We start from the raw sequence: 20579 nt of genomic DNA on the forward strand, positions 1-20579 counted from the left end.
TGTAATCTATTTACAAATAGACATGCCAACTAAGAAAAAATAACCAGAGTAGGTCCAAAGGTGGGTACAGTCACAAGTGCATAGAATATCTGTTAATGGTGAATTTAGTCTACATGTCTCAAAGGATGGAGCTATTTAAAATTCCATTGTTATTGTGTCATTAAATAGCATATGTTTTTGTATGCCTACAGGCAAGGCGCTCAGAGAGTTTAAGATTGCTTGCTTTACTTTGTATTTCCCTAGCTACTTATAAGATGGAGCATCTCCTCATATACTTTTTAGCCTTTCTCAGGTCTTTCTGTGAATTGCCTATTCATAAACTTTGCCCATTTTTCTTTTGTGTTGTTTGCCTTTTCTTATCGATGTGTAGAAATGTTTGTACATTAGGAGTTATTAACTCTGTTACATGCACTGACAACTTTTCCCCTACAATCAAATTGTTTGTATTTATTTTTGGTTATAGACTTTTTTCAACCATTGTATAATTGAATTCATAATTTTCTTTTTATACCTTCTAGATTTTTTTTCTTGCTTGATATGGCTTTACTACCACTAACCTCCTTCTCTACTCTACATCTTTGCTCATAGGTTATACAAATATATTTTCTCTTTATACCATCTGAAATTGAAATTTTAAAACAAATACAAGACTGAATTACAAAGACCCAGCTTTCATTATCTAGTAACATATTTAAAGATATTCCTACTAATTATTTTCTATCATTCTTGAACTTCATGTAAGCTTAAATATGACATTCTTCATTTGAGTTACACAGTTTTTATGTTTTTCAGAAACAGGCACAAAGTTACCAAACTCAACTAAATGGTAAAAAACAGTGCTTAGAAGACAGCAGCTCTGAAATTCCTCGTTTAATATGTGACCCAGATCCCAATAGTGAAATTGGTGAAAGAGATGAGTTCATTATTGAAAAACTAAAATCAGCTGTAAGTGAGATAGCACTAAGCAGGAATAAATTACAAGATGAAAATCAGAAGCTCTTGCAAGAACTGAAAATGTACCAAAGACAGTGCCAGGTGAAGATTAATTTTTTGTTTTTCAACTAATATTGTCCATGACTTGTATAAATGGTAACTCAACAGATATAGGGATTAGAATGGTAGTTTTCTATTATTAATATATGTGAAGATTCTGTTAATATTTCCTCTTAGTAATTCACACTTGATGCGTAGATTAAATAATCCCATAAGTATGTTACCACACTTAGAGTGCACTTTAGTTCGGCAGTGGCATAACAATAATGTATTACAAGTGCAATATAACAGTGGTCACTTACAAACCTCTATGCCTTTAGCCATGTACTACCCTCTTCCCGCACTATTTTCTGTTACCCTATGTCTCTTTGACTCAGAAGAATCCTGTCAAGATACAGGAAATCATGAAGGGTTCAACAATCTAGTAACCTCAGTGAGAGCTATGGAGGTGACTCCAGTGATTTATCACTGGTAATGTTATCATAATCATTTATCAAACAGTAACCTAGAATTTATTTTTAGGTAACTTTCACATTGACAAATGTGATTGATGATTTAACAAGCATTAATTTTTTTCTCAACTCAATAATGTTTTCTTCTTTTTGTCTATTTCTTGCTATCAATAGAAAGGTTATACAGCACTCATCAAAACTGGTCATTACCCATTCCTTTACAGAATATATATTTCTTATTCATTAGTACTTGAGACATTCTTTTATCTCCCATTTTAGGTTTTTTCTCCCACCTCCAAATATTCAGCCTCTTTCTATCACTTCCTCCATGACAGTTGGCTCATATCTTTTCCCCACTCTATTCCCTGCTCTACCTAACATACGTGATTGAGGTAAGATCACTGCCTGAGAACTTCCATTTCATCTCCTTGAGATATACCACCCCAAGATCTTTTGCCACTTAAACTCCCAGGGTCATTTCTTAGTCTTGGGCCAACTCCTCATTCCCCCACCTTGCCACATTATATCTGGGTTTATATAGGGAGTTAGTCCTTTAACTTCTTTCTCTGCCAACATCTACTGTTCTATGTTCCTCTTTCCCTATGTTTGGTAAGGGACAGAATTCAAGGCTCCCAGTCTCCCCCATTCAGAGGTGGTTATAAGACATACATATACCCCACCTCAAACTCCAGCTTTAAGGAGGGAGGTCTTAGTCTAATACAAGTTAGAATACAGATGTAAACCAGTAAAGAAAGCTAAACTACAAACACTAAACGCAAAGGAAGCCAGAAATTGTCTCAAAATAGCAAAGGCATTGATGGTGTTTTCTCTGGCTTCATTCTAATATAAATGAGGTTGGCACTCTTTCATCTGCTCTAGAGGGTGCCTAGGGGCTTCTAAGTGCTTAGCATCAGCCCACCTCTAACTATCTGAGCTGTGTTTGCATGACTGTGGGTCATGCAGTGATGGGGTCTTTCCTTCTGAGAGGCTGCTGCCTTTTGCTTCCCTAAGTATATGACAACTGGTCATGCCTTCTATTTAAAGGCAACCTAAACTTACATTTTGCAGCTGTCTTTGTACTGCTGGAATCTGCATCAGACTCACATTCAGTAAATAAGAAAATTGTTGTTCTTGGTACTTCCCAAGTATTCTCCTCTAGGCTTTGGGTCATCCAGTGCCAACCAAAGCATTCTCTGCTTTTTCCCTTCTTCTTTTGGCAGGGGAACAGGTGGTGGTGGTTGGTTACTTGAATAAGTTCTTTATTGGTGATTTCTGAGATTTTGATATACCCATCACCTGAACGGTATACACTGTACCCAATTTGTAGTCTTTTATCCCTCACCCCTCACCACCCTTTCCCCTGAGTTCCCCAACATCATTCTTATGCCTCTGTAGCCTAATAGCTTAGCTCCTACTTATGAGTGAGAACATAAGTAGGAGCAATAACCAAATGATGTTTTCGTTTTCCATTCCTGAGTTACTTGACTTAAAATAATGGTCTTTAATTCCATCCAGGTTGCTGCAAATGCCATTATTTTGTTTCTTTCTATGGCTGTGTAGTATTCATATATATATATATGCCACATTTTCTTTATCCACTCATTGATTGATAGGCATTTGGGCTGGTTCCGTATTTTTGCAATTGTAAATTGCACTGCTATAAACATGCGTGTGAAAGAATCTTTTTCATGTAATGATTTCTTTTCCTCTGGGTAAATACCTAGTAGTAAGATTGCTGGATCAAATGGTAGATCTACTTTGAGTTCTTTAAGGAATCTCCACATTGTTTTCCATAGTGGTTATACTAGTTTACGTTCCCACCAGCAGGGTAAAAGTGTTCCCTTTTCACCACACCCATACTAACATCTATTATTTTTTTGATTTTTTGATTATGGCCATTCTTGCAGGAGTAAGGTGGTATTGCACTGTGGTTTTGATTTGCATTTCCCTGATCATTAGTGACGTTCAGCATTTTTTCATATGTTTGTTAGCCATTTGTATACCTTCTTTTGAGAATTGTCATTCATGTCCTTAGCTCACTTTTTGATGAGATTGTTTGTTCTTTTCTTCCTGATTTGTTTGAGTTCCTTATCAATCCCGGATATTAGTCCTTTGTCAGATGCAAGTTAGTGAAGATTTTCTCCCACTCTGTGGGTTATGTGTTTACTGATTATTTATTTTTCTGTGTAGAAGCTCTTTAGTTTAATTAGGTCCCATCTATTTATCTTCGTTTTTGTTGCATTTGCTTTTGGGTTCTCCGTCATGAAGTCTTTGCCTATGCTAATGTCTAGAAGGGATTTTCCAATGTTATCTTCTAGAATCTTTATGGTTTCAGGTCTTAGATTTAAGTCTTTGATCCATCTTGAGTTGATTTTTGTATAAGGTGAGAGATAAGAATCCAGCTTCATTCTTCTCCATGTGGCTTGCCAATTATTCTACCACCATTTGTTGAACAGGATGTTCTTTTCAGACTTTATGTTTTTGTTTGCTTTGTCGATGATCAGTTGGCTGTAAGTATTTGGGTTTATTTCTGGGTTCTCTATTGTGTTCCATTGGTTTCTGTGCCTATTTTTATACCAGTATCATGCTGTATTGGTGACTATGGCCTTATAATATAGGGTATTTGGTAATCTGATGTCTCTAGATTTGTTCTTTTTGCTTAGTCTTGCTTTAGCTATGCAGGCTCTTTTTTTGGTTCCATATGAATTCTAAGATTTTTTTTCTAATTCAGTGACGAATTATGGTGGTATTTTGATGGGAATGTAATTGAATTTGAAGATTGATTTTGGGAGTATGGTCATTTTCACAATATTGATTCTAACCATCCATGAGCATGGGATGTGTTTCCATTTCTTTGTGTCATCTGTGATTTTTTTCAGCAGCATTTTGTAGTTTTCCTTGTAGAGGTCTTTCACCTCCTTGGGTAGGTATATTCCTAAGCATTTCTTTCTTTCTTTTTTTTTTTTGCAGTTATTGTAAAAGAGGTTGAGTCTTTATTTGATTTTCAGCTTGGTCACTGTTGGTGTATAGCAATGCTACTGATTTGTGTACATTGATTTTGTATCCTGAAACTTTACTGAATTCATTTATCAGTTCTAGGAGCTTTTTGGATGAATCTTTAGAGTTTTCTAGATATATGATCATGTCATCAGTCAACAGAGATAGTTTGACTTCCTTTTTACTGATTTGTATGCCCTTTATTTCTTTCTCTTGTCTGATTGCTCTGGTTAGGACTTTCAGTACTATGTTGAATAGAAGTGCGGAGAGTGGGCATCCTTGTCTTCTTCCAGTTCTCAGGGAGAATGCTTTCAACTTTTCCCCATTCAGTATGATGTTGGCTGTGGGTTTGTTGTAGATGGCTTTTATTACCTTAAGGTATGTCCTTTCCATGCCAATTTTGCAGAGGATTTTAATCATAACAGGATGCTGGATTTTGTCAAATTATTTTTCAGTGTCTATTGAGATGATTGTGTGATTTTTGTTTTTAATTCTGTTTATGTGGTGTGTTGTATTTATTGACTTGCATATGTTAAACCATCCCTGCATCCCTCATATGAAACCCACTTGATCATGGTGGATTATCTTTATGATATGCTGTTGGATTCAGTTAGCTAGCATTTTTTTCAGGGTTTTTGCATCTATGTTCATCAGGGATATTGGTCTGTAGTTTTCTTTTTCTCTTACATCCTTTCCTGCTTTTGATATTAGGGTAATACTGGCTTCATAGAATGACTGAAAGGAGGATTCCCTCTTTCTCTATCTTTTAGAATATTGTCAGTAAGGTTGGTACCAATTCTTCTTTGAATGTTTGATGGAATTTAGCTGTGAATCTGTCTGGTCCTGGACTTCTTTTGTTGGCAATTTTCGTATTACTGTTCCTTTTTTTTTTTTTTTTTAACAGTATCTTGCTCTGTTCCCCAGGCTGGAGTGCAGTGATGCAGTTTTGGCTCACTGCACCCTCTGCCTCCCAGGTTCAAGCAATTCTTCTACCTCAGCCTCCTGAGAGCTGGGATTACAGGTACCTACCACCACACCCAGGTAATTTTTGTATTTTTTAGTGTTGGCCAGGCTGGTCTCGAACTCCTGAGCTCAAATGATCTGCCCGCCTTGGCTTGCCAAAGCGCTGGCATTACAGGCATGAGCCACCACACCCAGCCTGTATTACTATTTCAATCTCCGTGCTTGCTATTGTTCCGTTCAGAGTTTCTGTTTCTTCTAGGAGTTTAATCTAGGAGGGTTTACTCTAGGAGGGTTATATATTTCCAGGAATTTATCCATCTTTTGTAGGTTTTCTACTTTGTGCATGTAAAGGTGTTCATACTAGCTTTGAATAATCTTTTGTATTTCAGTAGTATCAGTTGGAATATCTCCTGTTTCATTTCTAATTGAGCTTATTTGGATCTTCTCTCTTCTTGGTTAATCTTGCTAATGGTCTATTGATTTCATTTACCTTTTCAAAGAACCAGCTTTTTGTTTCATTATCTGTTGAATTTTTTTTGTTTCAATTTCATTTAGTTCTGCTCTGATCTTTGTTGTTTCTGTTCTTTTATTGGGTTTGGGTTTGGTTTGTTCTTGTTTCTCTGGTTCCTTGAAGTATGATCTTAGGTTGGCTATTTGAGCTCTTTCAGACTTTTTGATGTAGACATTCAATGCTATGAACTTTACTCTTAGTACTGCTTTTGCTGTATCCCAGAGGTTTAGATAGGTTGTGTCACTAATATTGTTCGATTCAAAGAATTTTTTTAATTTCCATCTTGATTTCATTGTTGACCCAACCATCATTCAGGAGCAGGTTATTTAATTTCCATGTATTTGCATGGTTTTGAGAGTTCCTTTTGAAGTTGATTTCCAGTTTTATCCCACTGTGGTCTGAGAGAGTACTTGCTATAATTTCAGTTTTCTGAAATATGTTGAGACTTGTTTTGTAGCCTATCATATGTTCTTTCTTGTATAATGTTCCATGTGCTGGTGAATAGAATATATATTTGCAGTTCTTGCATAGACTGTAAATATCTGTTAGCTCCATTTGTTCTAGGGTATCATTTAAGTCCATTGTTTATTGGTTGACTTTCTGTCTTGATGACCTGTCTAGTACTGTCAGTGGAGTATTGAAGTCCCACACTATTACTGTGTTGCTGTCTATCTCATTTCTTAGGTCTAGTGGTAATTGTTTTATAAATTTGGGAGCTCCAGTGTTAGGTGCATATATATTTAGGATTGTGATATTTTCCTGTTGGGCTAGTCCTTTCAACTATTGTTGCTTTAAAGTCTATTTTATCTGATATAAGAATAGCTGCCCCTGCTTGCTTTTGGTGTCCATTTGCATGGAATATCTTTGTCTGCCCCTTTACCTTAAGTTTGTGTGAGTCCTTATGTGTCAGGTGAGTCTCTTGAAGACAGCAGTTATGTGGTTGGTGAATTCTTATCCATTCTGCCATTCTGTATCTGTTAAGTGGAACATTTAGGCCATTTATATTCAACGTTAGTATTGAGAAGTGAGGTACTATTATATTCGTCATGCTAGTTGTTGCCTGAATACTTATTTTTTCATTGTGTTATGGTTTTATAGGTCCTGTGAGATGTATACTTCAAGGAGTTCTATATTGGTATATTTTGAGGATTTCTTTCAATATTTAGAGCTCCTTTTAATGCTGGCTTGGTAGTGGTGAATTCTTTCAGCATTTGTTTGTCTGAAAAAGACTGTATCTTTCCTTCATTTATGAAGCTTAGTTTCACTAGATACAAAATTCTTAGCTGATAATTGTTTCATTTAAGGAGGCTAAAGATAGGATACCAATCCCTTTTAGCTTGTAGGATTTCTGCTGAGAAATCTGCTGTTAATCTGATGGGGTTTTTTTTTTTTTATAGGTTACCTGATGCTTTTACCTCACAGCTCTTAAGATTCTTTCCTTTATCTTGACTTTAGATCACCGGACGATTATGTGCCTAGGCAGTGATCTTTTTATGATAATTTCCCAGGTATTCTTTGAGCTTCTTGTATTTGGACGTCTAGATCTCTAGCAAGGACAGGGACGTTTTCCTCAATTATTCCCTCAAATATGTTTTCCAAACATTTAGATTTCTCTTCTTCCTCAGGAACACTGATATTCTTAGGTTTGGTTGCTTAACATAATCCCAAACTTCTTGGAGGCTTTGTTCATTTTTTTAAATTATTTTTTGTCTTGGTCAGAGTGGGTTAATTTGAAAGCCTTGTTTTCAAGCTCTGAAGTTCTTTCTTCTGCTTGTCCAATTCTATTACTGAGGCTTTCCAGTGTATTTTTTAATTTCTCTAAGTATGTCCTTCATTTCCAGAAGTTGTGATTTTTTTTTTATTTATGGTATTTCTCTGGAGATTTTCCCATCCATGTCCTGTATCATTTTTTTTTATTTCTTAAAGTTGATATTCACCTTTCTCTGGTGCCTCCTTTAGTAGGTTAATAATTGACCTTCTGAATTCTTTTTCTGGCAATTCAGAGATTTCTTCTTGTTTTAGATCCATTGCTGGTGAGTTAGTGTGATCTTTTGGGGTTGACAAAGAACTTTCTTTTGTCATATTACCAGAATTGTTTTTCTGGTTCCTTCTCTTTTGGGTAGACTATGTCAGATGGAAGATCTGGGGCTCAAGGGCTGTTGCTCAGACTCTTTTGTCCCATGGGGTACTCCCCTGATGTGGTGCTCTCCCACTTTCCCTAGCGATGGATTCTCTTGGCCCTCCTGGTATGTTCCTACAATAGTTCTTGGAGCAAAAGTTCATGATGTGTGTCTCTACTGCTGTGTCTGTCCGAGTGGGAGCTGCAAGTTAGTCCTGCCTCCCATCTGCCATTTTTCCCTGCTTTGTCTCTTCTTTAAGTCTTTTTGGATTTGATCCATACAAATCAATGTTCTGCTCAGGCTTATTTTGTTCTGTTCTATTTAGTTTGCCTGAAACATATTTCACTAGTAGGCCCAGTTATCAAGTCTGGTTCTACCCTTCAGTGAGATTCACCTTCTTCACTAACATGAGTTCCTTTTAATATCCCCAAAAATAATTATATTTGAGCCTATTTACAGGATCTGAGAGCATCCTCTTTTTCAGGCTGAGAGTCAGCTTTTGTCTTTGGCTCACTTGTGGGATAGAAATGGCTACTTTTACACCAGTATTCTTTGGGGAAAAAAAAGATCCTCTGTACCTCTTTCTCGGCAGTATGACTGACTCTGTCTATAATGCTTTCCTTGATGAACTCCACCTTTCTCCTCCTCAGAACTTTATTGTTTATATTTTTCCAAGAAGTAGAATGGAGAATCTTGTTAAAAGAAAAAAATGCTGCAAACAAGGCAAGAGTGTACATTAAGGAGCATTATTATAACATTCCTAGCTAGGATCACCATCTCTACTCTCCCTCCAAATCAATGCCTTTAAGCCTATGCTTCTCACACTTAATCACAATGACACACTCCTGGTGGCAAGGAGAGGGAGAATGCATGCAACTTGGGAGTCAATGTGTAGCAGGAAGTAAGAAGAATCAAACTAGCTGCTGGCCAAGGTGGCCCTATCATTTACTGATATCATTTAATTAACTTACCCTTCTGACCCAAGTTCAACAGGATGTAACTTACCACACTTCTTCCTTACTCCTCAAAGATTTCTACAAACTTCTAGGGGCTTACATGCACGCCTGAGAAGGCTCTGTGGGTTGCCTGGGCTAAGGAAAGTCCATGTTACCTATTTTTATTTTTCCTTATGGTATTTATATATTAATGTACTTAATAATTTATTAATGTTCCTGAATATACCTAACAAAATTAAAATCCAGCTACTCATAGAAGTCAATATAATTGTGAAGTCTTTTTACTTATACTAAAGGTTGCAAAACAGCAGTACCCATTCCCTAATTTTTATGACTTTCATTTAAATTAGTGGCCCTATACTGGGGTAATTTTTCCTTCCACGTGATATTTGGCAATGCCTGGATACATTTTTGGTTACCACAACAAGGAAAGGAGTGTGACCAGCATCTAATGAGTAGAGGCCAGAGATGGTGTTAAACACCCTACAGTGCACAAGACAACCCTACAACAGAGAATTGCCCAGTCCCAAATGCCAATAGTGCTAAAATTGATCAACCCTTTTTAAAATTTTAAAATAAGTCATTTTTCTCATATTCTTCACTAGTAATTCTATAACTTCATTTTGTGATGTTTTCCGTAGCTAATAACAACTACCTGTGTGGTCTGCATTTGTGACTCACATTACATTTTTAATGGATAGCACTTGATTGAGAAATTTCATCCTGCTCTGTTGTTGTTGTTTTGTTTTTTGTTTTTGTTTTGTTTTGCTTTTGCGACAGAGTCTGGCTCTGTCACCCAGACTGGAGTGCAGTGGCGCAATCTTGGCTCACTGCAAGCTCCGCCTCCCAGGTTCACGCCATTCTCCTGCCTCGGCCTCCCGAGTAGCTGGGACTACAGGCACCTGCCACCACGCCTGGCTATTTTTTTTGTATTTTTAGTGGAGACAGGGTTTCACCGTGTTAGCCAAGATGGTTTTGATCTCCTGACCTCGTGATCTGCCCTCCTTAGCCTCCCAAAGTGCTGGGATTACAGACGTGAGTCACCGCGCCTGGCCAGCTAATAACAACTTTTAATGTGACTGATATCTATACTGATTTCTATGAGGAAGTTTACCAAAATTTTTTTTTACAAATATTTGTTCATTTAAAAAACAATTTAGTTATCCTTGGATCTAGGACCATTATTAAATTTGAACTAAGAATCTCCATTTTATATTTTACAAAAGAATCACGTGTGTTAAAAATCAAACCAAATTATTCTGGACCATGTTTTATGAAAAACAAAATCTGTTGTAGAACTAATGAAACGATTTTGAAAGGAAATTTGGTTCAAAAACTTTAAGATGCCTAAAAGATTTCTACTCTCAGGAAAACACTATTTTTCATCCATTTAGGAAAAAATCCTGAATATATTGCATTAATTTAGCTTTTCCTCTGTTTCATTTCCAAATTTTACTCACGTTTCATTCTTTTCTTTAGGATAAATCTAAATGAAAATACATCAATTATTTATATATGATAGTTGATTTGAAGGTTTAGAATCACCGCTCCTCCCAAACCATTAGGCAAACCTCTAACTAAACAGATGGGCTTTAAACATGTTTTGCAAAATTTATATTTTACCAAATGGGAATAACTGGAGGTAACTGATACTATAACCAATATATGTATTTGGAAAGAAATTTCTCTTCCCTTTTCACAAAACTGTCATGACAGAGTGTTCCACATCATAACACATAAATGCAAAAAGACAACCATTTCCATCTGAATTACTGTCATTTCTTGTATGTAAAATTCTCTTTGTTTATAGCACACTTTAATGCCAGATGCATCTCAATTTTCACATGAATCACATCTCATTTGTCTTTCCACAACCTTGAAATGTGTCAGTATACTTCTTAATTTCATTGCATATATTTATTCATTATGTTACACTCTACACGTTTTTTAAATGTGCAATATTTTTCATGGGAAGTTAATGACAAAAGTAGATGGCTCTGCATTTTTCTAATATCTATGACAGAAAAGTTAACCTTTTTTTGTTTGCTTGTTAATGTGTCATTAAGGTGCTAGAGCAACATTGTCCAGTAGTAATATAATGTAAGCCACAAATATCATTTAAATTTTCCTACTAGCCGAATTAAAAGAAGTCAAGAAAAATGAGTGAAACTAACATATCATAGCAATGTATTTTATTCAATCCACTATATATCCAAAATATTATCATTCTAAAATGTAATCAACATATAAAAAGTTATTGAGTTTTTTACTTTTTTTCATACTAAGTCTTCAAACTCTGGTGTGTATTTTATGCTTCCAACATATCTCATATTACATGCTAAGTATTCATCTGAAGTACCTGGTCTGTATTTAGATCCCATACAATTTTACAGTTTAAAAAGTTGATTTACATACTTAAGTTGCTCCAAACAAACTTGAAAATGTTCCATTACTGAGCCAAGTACCAAAGAATCATTTTCCTCAATATTTGCACCCACATTCACAAATAATTGATTTGATTTTCATGCAGAAGCATACTAATTTTAAAACTACATCTCAGTTAAATCAATTCACTAATTCTTGTGTTAATTCGGTATTAACCTTGAATTCAAGGTCAAAAAACAATTTTAGATTTATCAGTATCAAGAAAGCCTTCAAATTTTTCTTGTACTTTTGCAAGGAATTTACATGCTGTCATTTATAAGTAAAATACTTTGTATATTCATTGACATGTCAAATCATTATTACTGATTTGTATTATGAAAAGTTTGAATTTTAACATATATGCTTGTACCTACGTAGTTAGGTCATGAATAAGCTTTTTTCCTCTCAATGATGTCTCCAAATTTCACTCTTACGGATATTATTTTCTAATAACAGTAAACAAATATATTGTATTATTACCATATTTTACAGAGTTTCAGCTAACCCTAGCTTGTGGCAACACTATATATATACACATTTTTTTTTTTTTTTTTTTTTTGGAGTCTCGCTCTGTAGCCCAGGCTGGAGTGCAGTGGCCGGATCTCAGCTCACTGCTCCGCCTCCCGGGTTTATGCCATTCTCCTGCCTCAGCCTCCTGAGTAGCTGGGACTACAGGCGCCCGCCACCTCGCCCGGCTAGTTTTTTTTTGTATTTTTTTTTTAGTAGAGACGGCGTTTCACCGTGTTAGCCAGGATGGTCTCCATCTCCTGACCCCGTGATCTGCCCGTCGCGGCCTTCCAAAGTGCTGGGATTACAGGCTTAAGCCACCGCGCCCGGCCGCAACACTATATTTTATAGGCCTAAGGTTAGAGCTTTTTGTGGACTCCCCTTCCCCGAGTGAAAGCAGATGCACTTTTCTACGTACAACTTCATATTTGATGGCTCCCTAGTGGCAAATTTGCAAACCAGGGAGCCCACATCATGCCTTCCTCAACTGGGCAAAGTTATGGGCGGCATTCACATTAACTCAGTTTGTGTTTCTGATTGGTAATCTATTGTTTTGCATTTCTTTTATTATTGAAATGTTTAATCTTGTCTGAAAAATCTCCACTGTTCAAAACGGAGGCTTTATCCAAACAAGTCTATTAAATCACCAATTTGAATCTTTTTATATTTATTTCCAAGGTGGCCAGGAAGTTCTGGGGCTAAAGTAATGCTACTAGGCCCCTCACTGAACACAGGCCTCCTGGAAAACAGCATATATTTAAGGCTTGGTAAAAATAAATTATCTGGGAACTCATTATATCCTATACCTTCTATACAATTATTCTTCTAGGCTTTGTGAACTTCTGGATAAGAATTAATAAATAAGAAAGCGTATGTCCACATAAGAGCTTATACATTAATTTTCATAACAGCATTATTTGTAATAGCCGAAAAGTAGAAACAACCCAAATGTCCATCAACTGATGAATAGATAAACAAAATGTGGTATATCCACATAGTGGAGCATTATTCAGCCATAAGCAGAAATCAACCACTGATATATGCTACAACATGGATGAACCTTGAAAGCATTATGCTACATTAAAGAAGCCAGTCACAAAAGGCCACATAGTGTATGATACCATTTGTATGAAACATCTAGAATAGGCAATTCCATAGAGATTGAACATAGATTAGTGGTTGCCAGTAGCTGGAGGAAGGGGAAAATGGGGAGTGAAATGAGTATGAGGTTTCCTTTGGGGATGATGAAAATACTCTGGAATAAAGTAGTGGTGATGTTCAACTTTGTGACTAAATTAAAAAGTGCTGGATTGTACACTTTAAATGGGCATATTTATGGTATGTGGATTATATTTCAATGAAATTATTAATAATTCAATAATGATTTTTCAATGAATATTAAGTATATCTATATATTAAGAATTATTTAACAAATTTTTTTTAATATAGTATTTTCTATAGCCTTTACTAGCAGAGAGGTCCCTTGCCCTTAGAACCTCCCATCCTGTCTTTACCAATACATTAGAGGTCTATTTAACTTATTTTGAGTGGAAGGAATTATTTTTTCATCCTGAATGTTCTAACTGGACTAGGAGTCAAAAGACCTGGATTTTCCTGTTCCAAAATCTGGTAGTTATGAGTTATGTAACTTTGGATCAAGTCTGGCGTTCAGTTTCCTCATCTGTAAAAATTGCAATGGATTTGATGACATAAGTCAGGCACTTTTTAAAAAACATTAATTTCCTTGTATAATTATGTGGAAGTGACCTGATGATATTGAAAGACTCTTCCATTCCTCTCTCCTAGAGAACAGCCAACTACTGCTGCAGAAAATCACTCAGCAGGCCATGGTCCCCAACCTCAAATGGGCACTCAACACTTCCCAGCAATCCACCTTTTTTCTCCAAGTAGCTAATTCTTTCATTCCCATTTTAAGTCATTTAAACTCTTCACCACTCTCAAAAATCACTCCTATACCCTGTACTTCTCCATCTACTGTTAGTACATGATGTTACTTTTTACTTCACAGAGAAAATAGAAGCCAAGAGATAGCCAGTCTCTTAATATCCCCTTAGCTAAATGCATAAACTTGTCTGCATTCCATCTTCCTTCCTTCCTGTTACAGAGAGGAGGGCCTTACTTTTGCTTTAGGTAATTCTCCCAGTGTGCTTTGAGGCTCATCCTTTCCACCTTCTTAGGAACCTGACACCACTCATTTTACCTTTACTCTCTTCTAATGGATCCTTCCCAACAACTGCTAACCTAGTTCAAGCTTCTTTTATTAACAAAATGAAACATTGAATCCAGAGGATTGCTGGTATTTCCAGTTACTGACTAAAGTATAGCTGCCATTGGGCAAAGGTTGAATCACAGTTTATAATTCATTTTGTTAGCCAGCTTTGCCATTAGGTTATTCTTGATTATTATCTTTTTACAATTTGAAAGTATTTGTATTAATTAAAATTTTATGCATTGTACTTTATTCATACTTTTATGTTTCATCCTTTCAAATTCACACTCATTGTGATATTTGTGTGATGATTTGATTATTCTTTGTCTTTGCCACTAGATTGTAAGCTCACTGAGAACAGGTTCTGTGTCTGTATCACCAGAGCACATAATAAAAACTCAGTAAATATTTGTTAGAAAAAATGAATGAAGGAGGCTGGGCACAGTGGCTCATGCCTGTAATCCCAGCACTTTGGAAGGCCAAGGCCGGTGAAGCACGAGGTTGAGTTCGAGAGCAGCCTGACCAACATGATGAAACCCCATTCCTACTAAAATACAAAAATTAGCCGGGCATGGTGGCAGGAGCCTGTAATCCCAGCTACTCAGGAGGTTGAGGCAGGAGAATTGGTTGAACCTGGGAGGCAGTTGCAGTGAGCCAAGATCGCACCACTGCACTCCAGCCTGGGCGACAGAGTGAGACTCCATCTCAAAAAAAAGAAAAGAAAAAATGAAGGAATGGAATTCTATGAGACAGAACAAGCAAAGGACTAAATATCAGTTTGTTTAAAATTAGGCTGGTTTATAGATGTTAAATATTTTTAAATGTATTGTACATTATGATAACCAAAAATGAGCGTTGAAATTTTTTGATGTTTTTATTTAGGCCATGGAAGCAGGTCTCTCAGAGGTAAAAAGTGAGTTACAGTCACGTGATGATCTCTTGAGAATTATAGAAATGGAACGATTGCAATTACACAGAGAATTATTAAAAATAGGAGAGTGCCAGAATGCTCAAGGAAATAAAAAAAGGTATAATCTTTATATTTGACAATCTGAGAGAACTGTTCAAAACATGATGTTTGAATGTTTTTAAGAGTTTTATATTTGAAATGAGAATAAAAAGTCTATTTTGTATTAACATGTTTAATTAGTGGGTAATATTAAATATTAAAAATAAGATTTATGGTTATTTTATCTTCAAAATTAACATCTTCACTTACCTAGAAAATTATATCATGTTCTGATTTATGGATATTTCTGTCACTCTGAGTCAGACATGGTGGCTCCCAGCACTTTGGAAGGCCAAGGTGAGAGGACCACTTGAGCCCAGGATTTCAAGACAAGTCTAGGCAACATAGTGAGACCCTGACTCTTCAAAAAAATTTTTAAATTACCTGGGCATGGGGGCACACACCTGTAGTCCCATCTGCTTGGGAGGCTAAGCTGGGAGGGTCGCTTGGGCCTGGGAGGTCAAGGGTGCAGTGAGCTGTGATCGTGCCACTGTACTCCAGCCTGGGGAACAGAGTGAGATCCTATCTCAAAAAAAAAAAAAAAAAAAAGAAGATACTATACAAAAATAGTATAGAACTGGTATTCAATTATGTATACTCAGAGAAATAAGATTTATTCCATATTTTTAAATGCCTTTGTTTTGATTGCCTATCCCTGATGTCAACCTTTTCTCTTGTACATATTGTATTTATTTTGGCCACCACACTCGCCATCTTGTCAGTTCCATTGAGGGTTCTTCTTAAAACAGATTTTTTTCCTCATTTAAAATCAGACAGATATTGTATATTCCATAAACACAAAGGAAATCAGACAGATATTATATATTCCATAAACACAAAAGAAATGGGACTGCTGAGGATTGTTAAATGTTTATGCTTGTGAATAGACAGTTTGACTGCTTTAGTAGTTCACTGATGCTCTTATTCTCATAGAACTTGAATCTTTCTCAAAATCAGAAAGCTAATGCCAGATCAATGATAGGATTCTAAAAATCGAATAGCCAAATGGTGAGAGATGCTTTATTGAAAGATTGTTATATTGTTTTAAAGGCAATAATTATTTCTTCAAAGTTGTGAGACAGTCAGAGTTGTGAGACCTGCTAGCATTTCTTTGAGGTCTGTGCTTAATAACAAATGGCAAGTTAAGATCCCTAAAATGACCTATTTGTGTGTCTCACCAAGGATGGTGACAGAATGCCTATTAGCCAATCTGCATTGTCAAATGCTCTGCATACAAGATGTATATTATCATCACTGATTACTAATCAATCTGTTAGATATTTATTACATGTACTGCCGTTCCAGTATGGTAAGTAATGTCTTCACATGAAGAAAATATATTCCTAAAAACATAAGACATTTCACAGAAGAACACACCAGTCAACCCATGTCTAGCTCTGGCTTTGTGAGGAGCATTGTAGGTACTTTTTTGGTGCTCTTAAGACCCATGCTGAATTCCAAACAGTGCTAGCTGCCCTTCAATACACTAATCTAAAATCTTGCACTTATTTACATATTTGGCCAGTAAAAACTTTTTTGTTCTGACTGTTTACCATCCTCTATTTAACTTGGCATTTATTTTGGTCTCCAAACTACATCTTTCGTATCCTAGAATTCAGTTCTGGAATTCTGAGATTTGATGAAAAAGTATAAGTTTAACTTTTCACAGCTTCCATTGTATTTTAGAATTCTCAGCCTTCATCTTTTCCACTAAGAGTCTAAATTTTTGTAGTTTGTTCTCATATGAATGCTGTTCTATCCGCTTTATTGTTTTGGTTTACTTTATTTAGACTGTTGCTTCTTTGTAGTTGTATCAAAGTGAAGCACCCCAGACTACTGATAGTAGATGCATAGTAGTTTTATAAAAGTAGCATGGTAATGTTCTTATTCGTTTTCAGAAACTTTCTAAATAATGCTAAGATTTTGTTAGCTTTTTCTATTTTTTTTTTTTTTCAGTTGTAGAAGCACCCTGGGTTGATATGTTCTGAGAGTTATTAAACTAATTTCATACTCTTGTTCTACATGACAAATAATAGTTCCCTTATATATGTACATTAGCATTTTATATTATCATGATTACAGTTTTCTTCTATGCACTTGTCCACAATGGAGTTTGACATTTGTTTCATTCACTTACTGAACTTTGCAAGATCACCATGAGGATTTTAGCATTCAGTTCAGCATTCTACTTCCTGAAATTGCTTAGGAAGAACTGAAAAATAGGGAATTTTTTCACTCATTTCAAATTATAGGAAATAATGAAAACTTAAGACTGATCCTGAAATAATATTTTAGGAGAATATTGGATAAAATGGAAAATGCTCACAATATATTACTAAGTGGGAAACAAAAGACTGAAAAATAATGTGTATAGTATATTCCAATTGTATGGGAAATGTATATATCTTTATATGCATAGGGAAAAATATATTTACCACACATAAAAATGCTAAAGATGGTTTTTCCTGAATGTTAACATTACAGCAGTATATTATAGTCTGATATCCTTTGTTATCCACAGTTAAGATATATATTTGACAATCACAAAAAAAGCAATCTAGTCTAGATACATGTAGCTCAGGGATATCACTACCAACTTATACCTTTTATAATAGAGCCTCTATTTTTAATCTTTAAATTAGTAATTTCTTTATCATTACTCAGATTTGGGGTTTTTATTTGTGTGGTTGAAGTTTCTGAAGGTGTGGAATCTTCTCACAAGTTCTCTGGAAACCTAAAATTATAATCACAAGTGGATATGTTCCTCAAAACAACAGACTCCTCCAGAATAGTCAAGGCTGACTTCCAGTAGAAAGCATGCTGCTTCCCCCACCTGATTATCTTTGCTTTTGTGTTTTTGTGATTTTTATTTCGCTGGTTTGTCTCATATGAAAGTGAACATTATCCACTTAGACATCTTCAAACCTCCTGTGGGTATTATACCATTTATACTAGTTTCTGCTTTTCCCCTCTAGTATTAATATGTGGTTGCAATTCCATTTTATAAATTGAGCAGCCAAAGAGTACTTGAGTACTCTCTGGTTAGACTGTCAGAGTTAATGATATTTCATCTCTTTTATAGAACAGTTGCTCCCCTTAGACTTCTCATGACAGTTCCTTTCCACAACACATTAGCAAGTTGGGTGTATTTCCTTTTTTTAAATGGGTTACCAAGCTATTTTATTATAGGAAACAGTTTTTTCTTTTTATCCCAAAATCTTATCTACATATGCAATCCCAGTATTCTGCCAATTTTTAATGTATAATTGAAATTCCTTATTAATTGCTTCCTTTCTTCCATTAAAACCATTTGCACTTAAAGATGTAAATACTTATGGGATCTGAATGTATTAGAACTTGCAATTTCTGTAACTAAAAATGTTTCCAACAAAGTAATGATCTATCTCTGCAGCCTGTAATGGTCTAAATTAACAATATAATCGTAACAATTTATCACGTTAAGCTTAATTTTAATCATTACGTTATGTTTAATTTGTAGACTTGAATCATCTCATTTGCCTTCTATTAAAGAACCAGAAAGGAAAAGAAAAGAGCTGTTTTCAGTGATGCAAGATCAACCAGATCATGAAAAAGAATTGAACAAGGTATGAAAAATAATGAGCTCCATTTTTCCAGGTAGATGTGAACTGTTTACATACAAAGGGAGTTTAAAAAAATCTTTCTTCTCACTCCCTTTGTTTTCCTTCTGTATTTTTTTGTAAGGTGATAATCTACCAAGCTGCTAATTCCGACATTTTTCTGTATGAGACTACAAAAAACACAAACCTTAAGTTATCACTCTGCAACTGGGAGACTTCCCACGAAACGTGGAGGGTAGAGGGCCAGAGGCTCCATAATAGGTGGCTTACAGCAAGAAAGTTAAGAGCACAAACTCTGGTGCTCAACCATACACATAAGCTTGCAGAAGTTTCCTGTGCAAGATACTGAGGAGCCTCATTTCTAAGATGAAAATAATTGGTACCTACCTCATAAGTCTGTGATGAGGATTAAATGAGTTAATAATAACTGCTACTTAAATAGCAGTTACCATGTGCCAGGAACTGTTCTAAGGACTTAAGAAATCCTACTTCATTTATTCCTCACAACCATCTAATAAAGTAGGTCCTAATATTACCCTCTTTTTACATTTGAGGAAACTAAGGCACCGAGAAAAAGTAACTTCCTTCAACATTACACAGCTATTAAGTGGCAGAGGCCATATTTGAATCTAGGCAATCTGGCTCCAGTATCCACACTCTTACCCTAAGTTAAAATCCATGAGATAATGCACTTAAAGTGCTTAAAATAGGATCTAGCTCAGAGGAAGCATCTAGTAAATATTGGCTCAATAGTTTTTTATTGCACCCACATTTTTTCACTGAGCACCTAACATGTGCCAGGAACTCTCCTGGAACTAGAAATAAACAGATGAGTAAGTCGTGGGCACTGTCCTTAAATAGCTTGTGGTTCTTTACTCTCCTACAAAGAGTATTATTTTCTCCTCCCTCTAGTACAATCTGGTAATGGCCTTCTTTCTATGAATTTATCATAGCTACTCTCCACCTCTCTGGTCTTTAGGTTTGAGGATCAGGCAGAATATTTAATGCTATAAAATCTAAACAATTAAAAGTTAAATAAACCTGGGTGTGGCTTTGACTTACCAATTAGTGCGCTGCATAGTGCTTGACACACAGTAAATGAAAATAAATACTTAGAGAATGAGTTAGTTAATATTAAGGTTAAATTTTCTCATAAATATAAAGGGTCATAAATTCAGTTGTTTGTACAAATTTAACAAACATTTATTGAGTATCTAGGAGAACTATAACTATTCTGCTAATTTCTATAGGAAATACAATAATATGAAAGACAGGTACTGTCTGCCAAAGAGTTGACTGTCAGAGAACTAATAGAGGTTAAGTAGAGAAAAGGTGTTATGAATCAATGATCATTTTTCATATATTTTGAACACTTTAATGCCATATAATCTTACAAAATTTATTTTACTGACTTGAAAATATAACTTTAAAAAACTCTTTTTTACTGGTGTCCCTAGTAAATGATAAAAGATTGGTTAAAGCCACCTATAGTTACATGATTCTTAACCTCATAGATTTAGATAAAGTAATAAAACTTTGATAAATATAAAGAATCTTCTGATTTTGCACAGTTTTGATATGGTGGGAGAGAATATGAGGCACAAAATTCTTTATAGGCTCTTGGAGGCCACTAGATACCAGAATGCTGTGCAAAAAAAGGTAACAAATGAATTTTATATAAATAGCTTCCAAGTGGCCGGGCACGATGGCTCATGCCTGTAATCCCAGCACTTTGGGAGGCTGAGGTGGGCAGATCACAAAGTCAGGAGTTTGAGACCAGCTTGACCAACATGGTGAAACCCCATCTCTACTAAAAAT

General features: G+C 35.6%; 1 protein-coding gene across 2 annotated transcripts in view; it reads left to right on the forward strand.

The window, feature by feature from the left end:
• Positions 1 to 20579, forward strand: part of CCDC67 (coiled-coil domain containing 67) — a 100098-nt gene that overhangs the window by 42104 nt on the left and 37415 nt on the right. For both annotated transcript variants that reach the window (XM_011952095.1, XM_011952094.1), the window contains exons 7-9: positions 793 to 1035; positions 15036 to 15181; positions 18662 to 18767. In XM_011952095.1, the coding sequence (XP_011807485.1) occupies positions 793 to 1035; positions 15036 to 15181; positions 18662 to 18767 (495 nt within the window). The remainder of the gene's footprint in view (positions 1 to 792; positions 1036 to 15035; positions 15182 to 18661; positions 18768 to 20579) is intronic.

The sequence above is a fragment of the Colobus angolensis genome, unplaced genomic scaffold, assembly GCF_000951035.1.
Source record: "Colobus angolensis palliatus isolate OR3802 unplaced genomic scaffold, Cang.pa_1.0 Scaffold332, whole genome shotgun sequence".
In the NCBI taxonomy this organism is placed as follows: Eukaryota; Metazoa; Chordata; class Mammalia; order Primates; family Cercopithecidae; genus Colobus; species Colobus angolensis.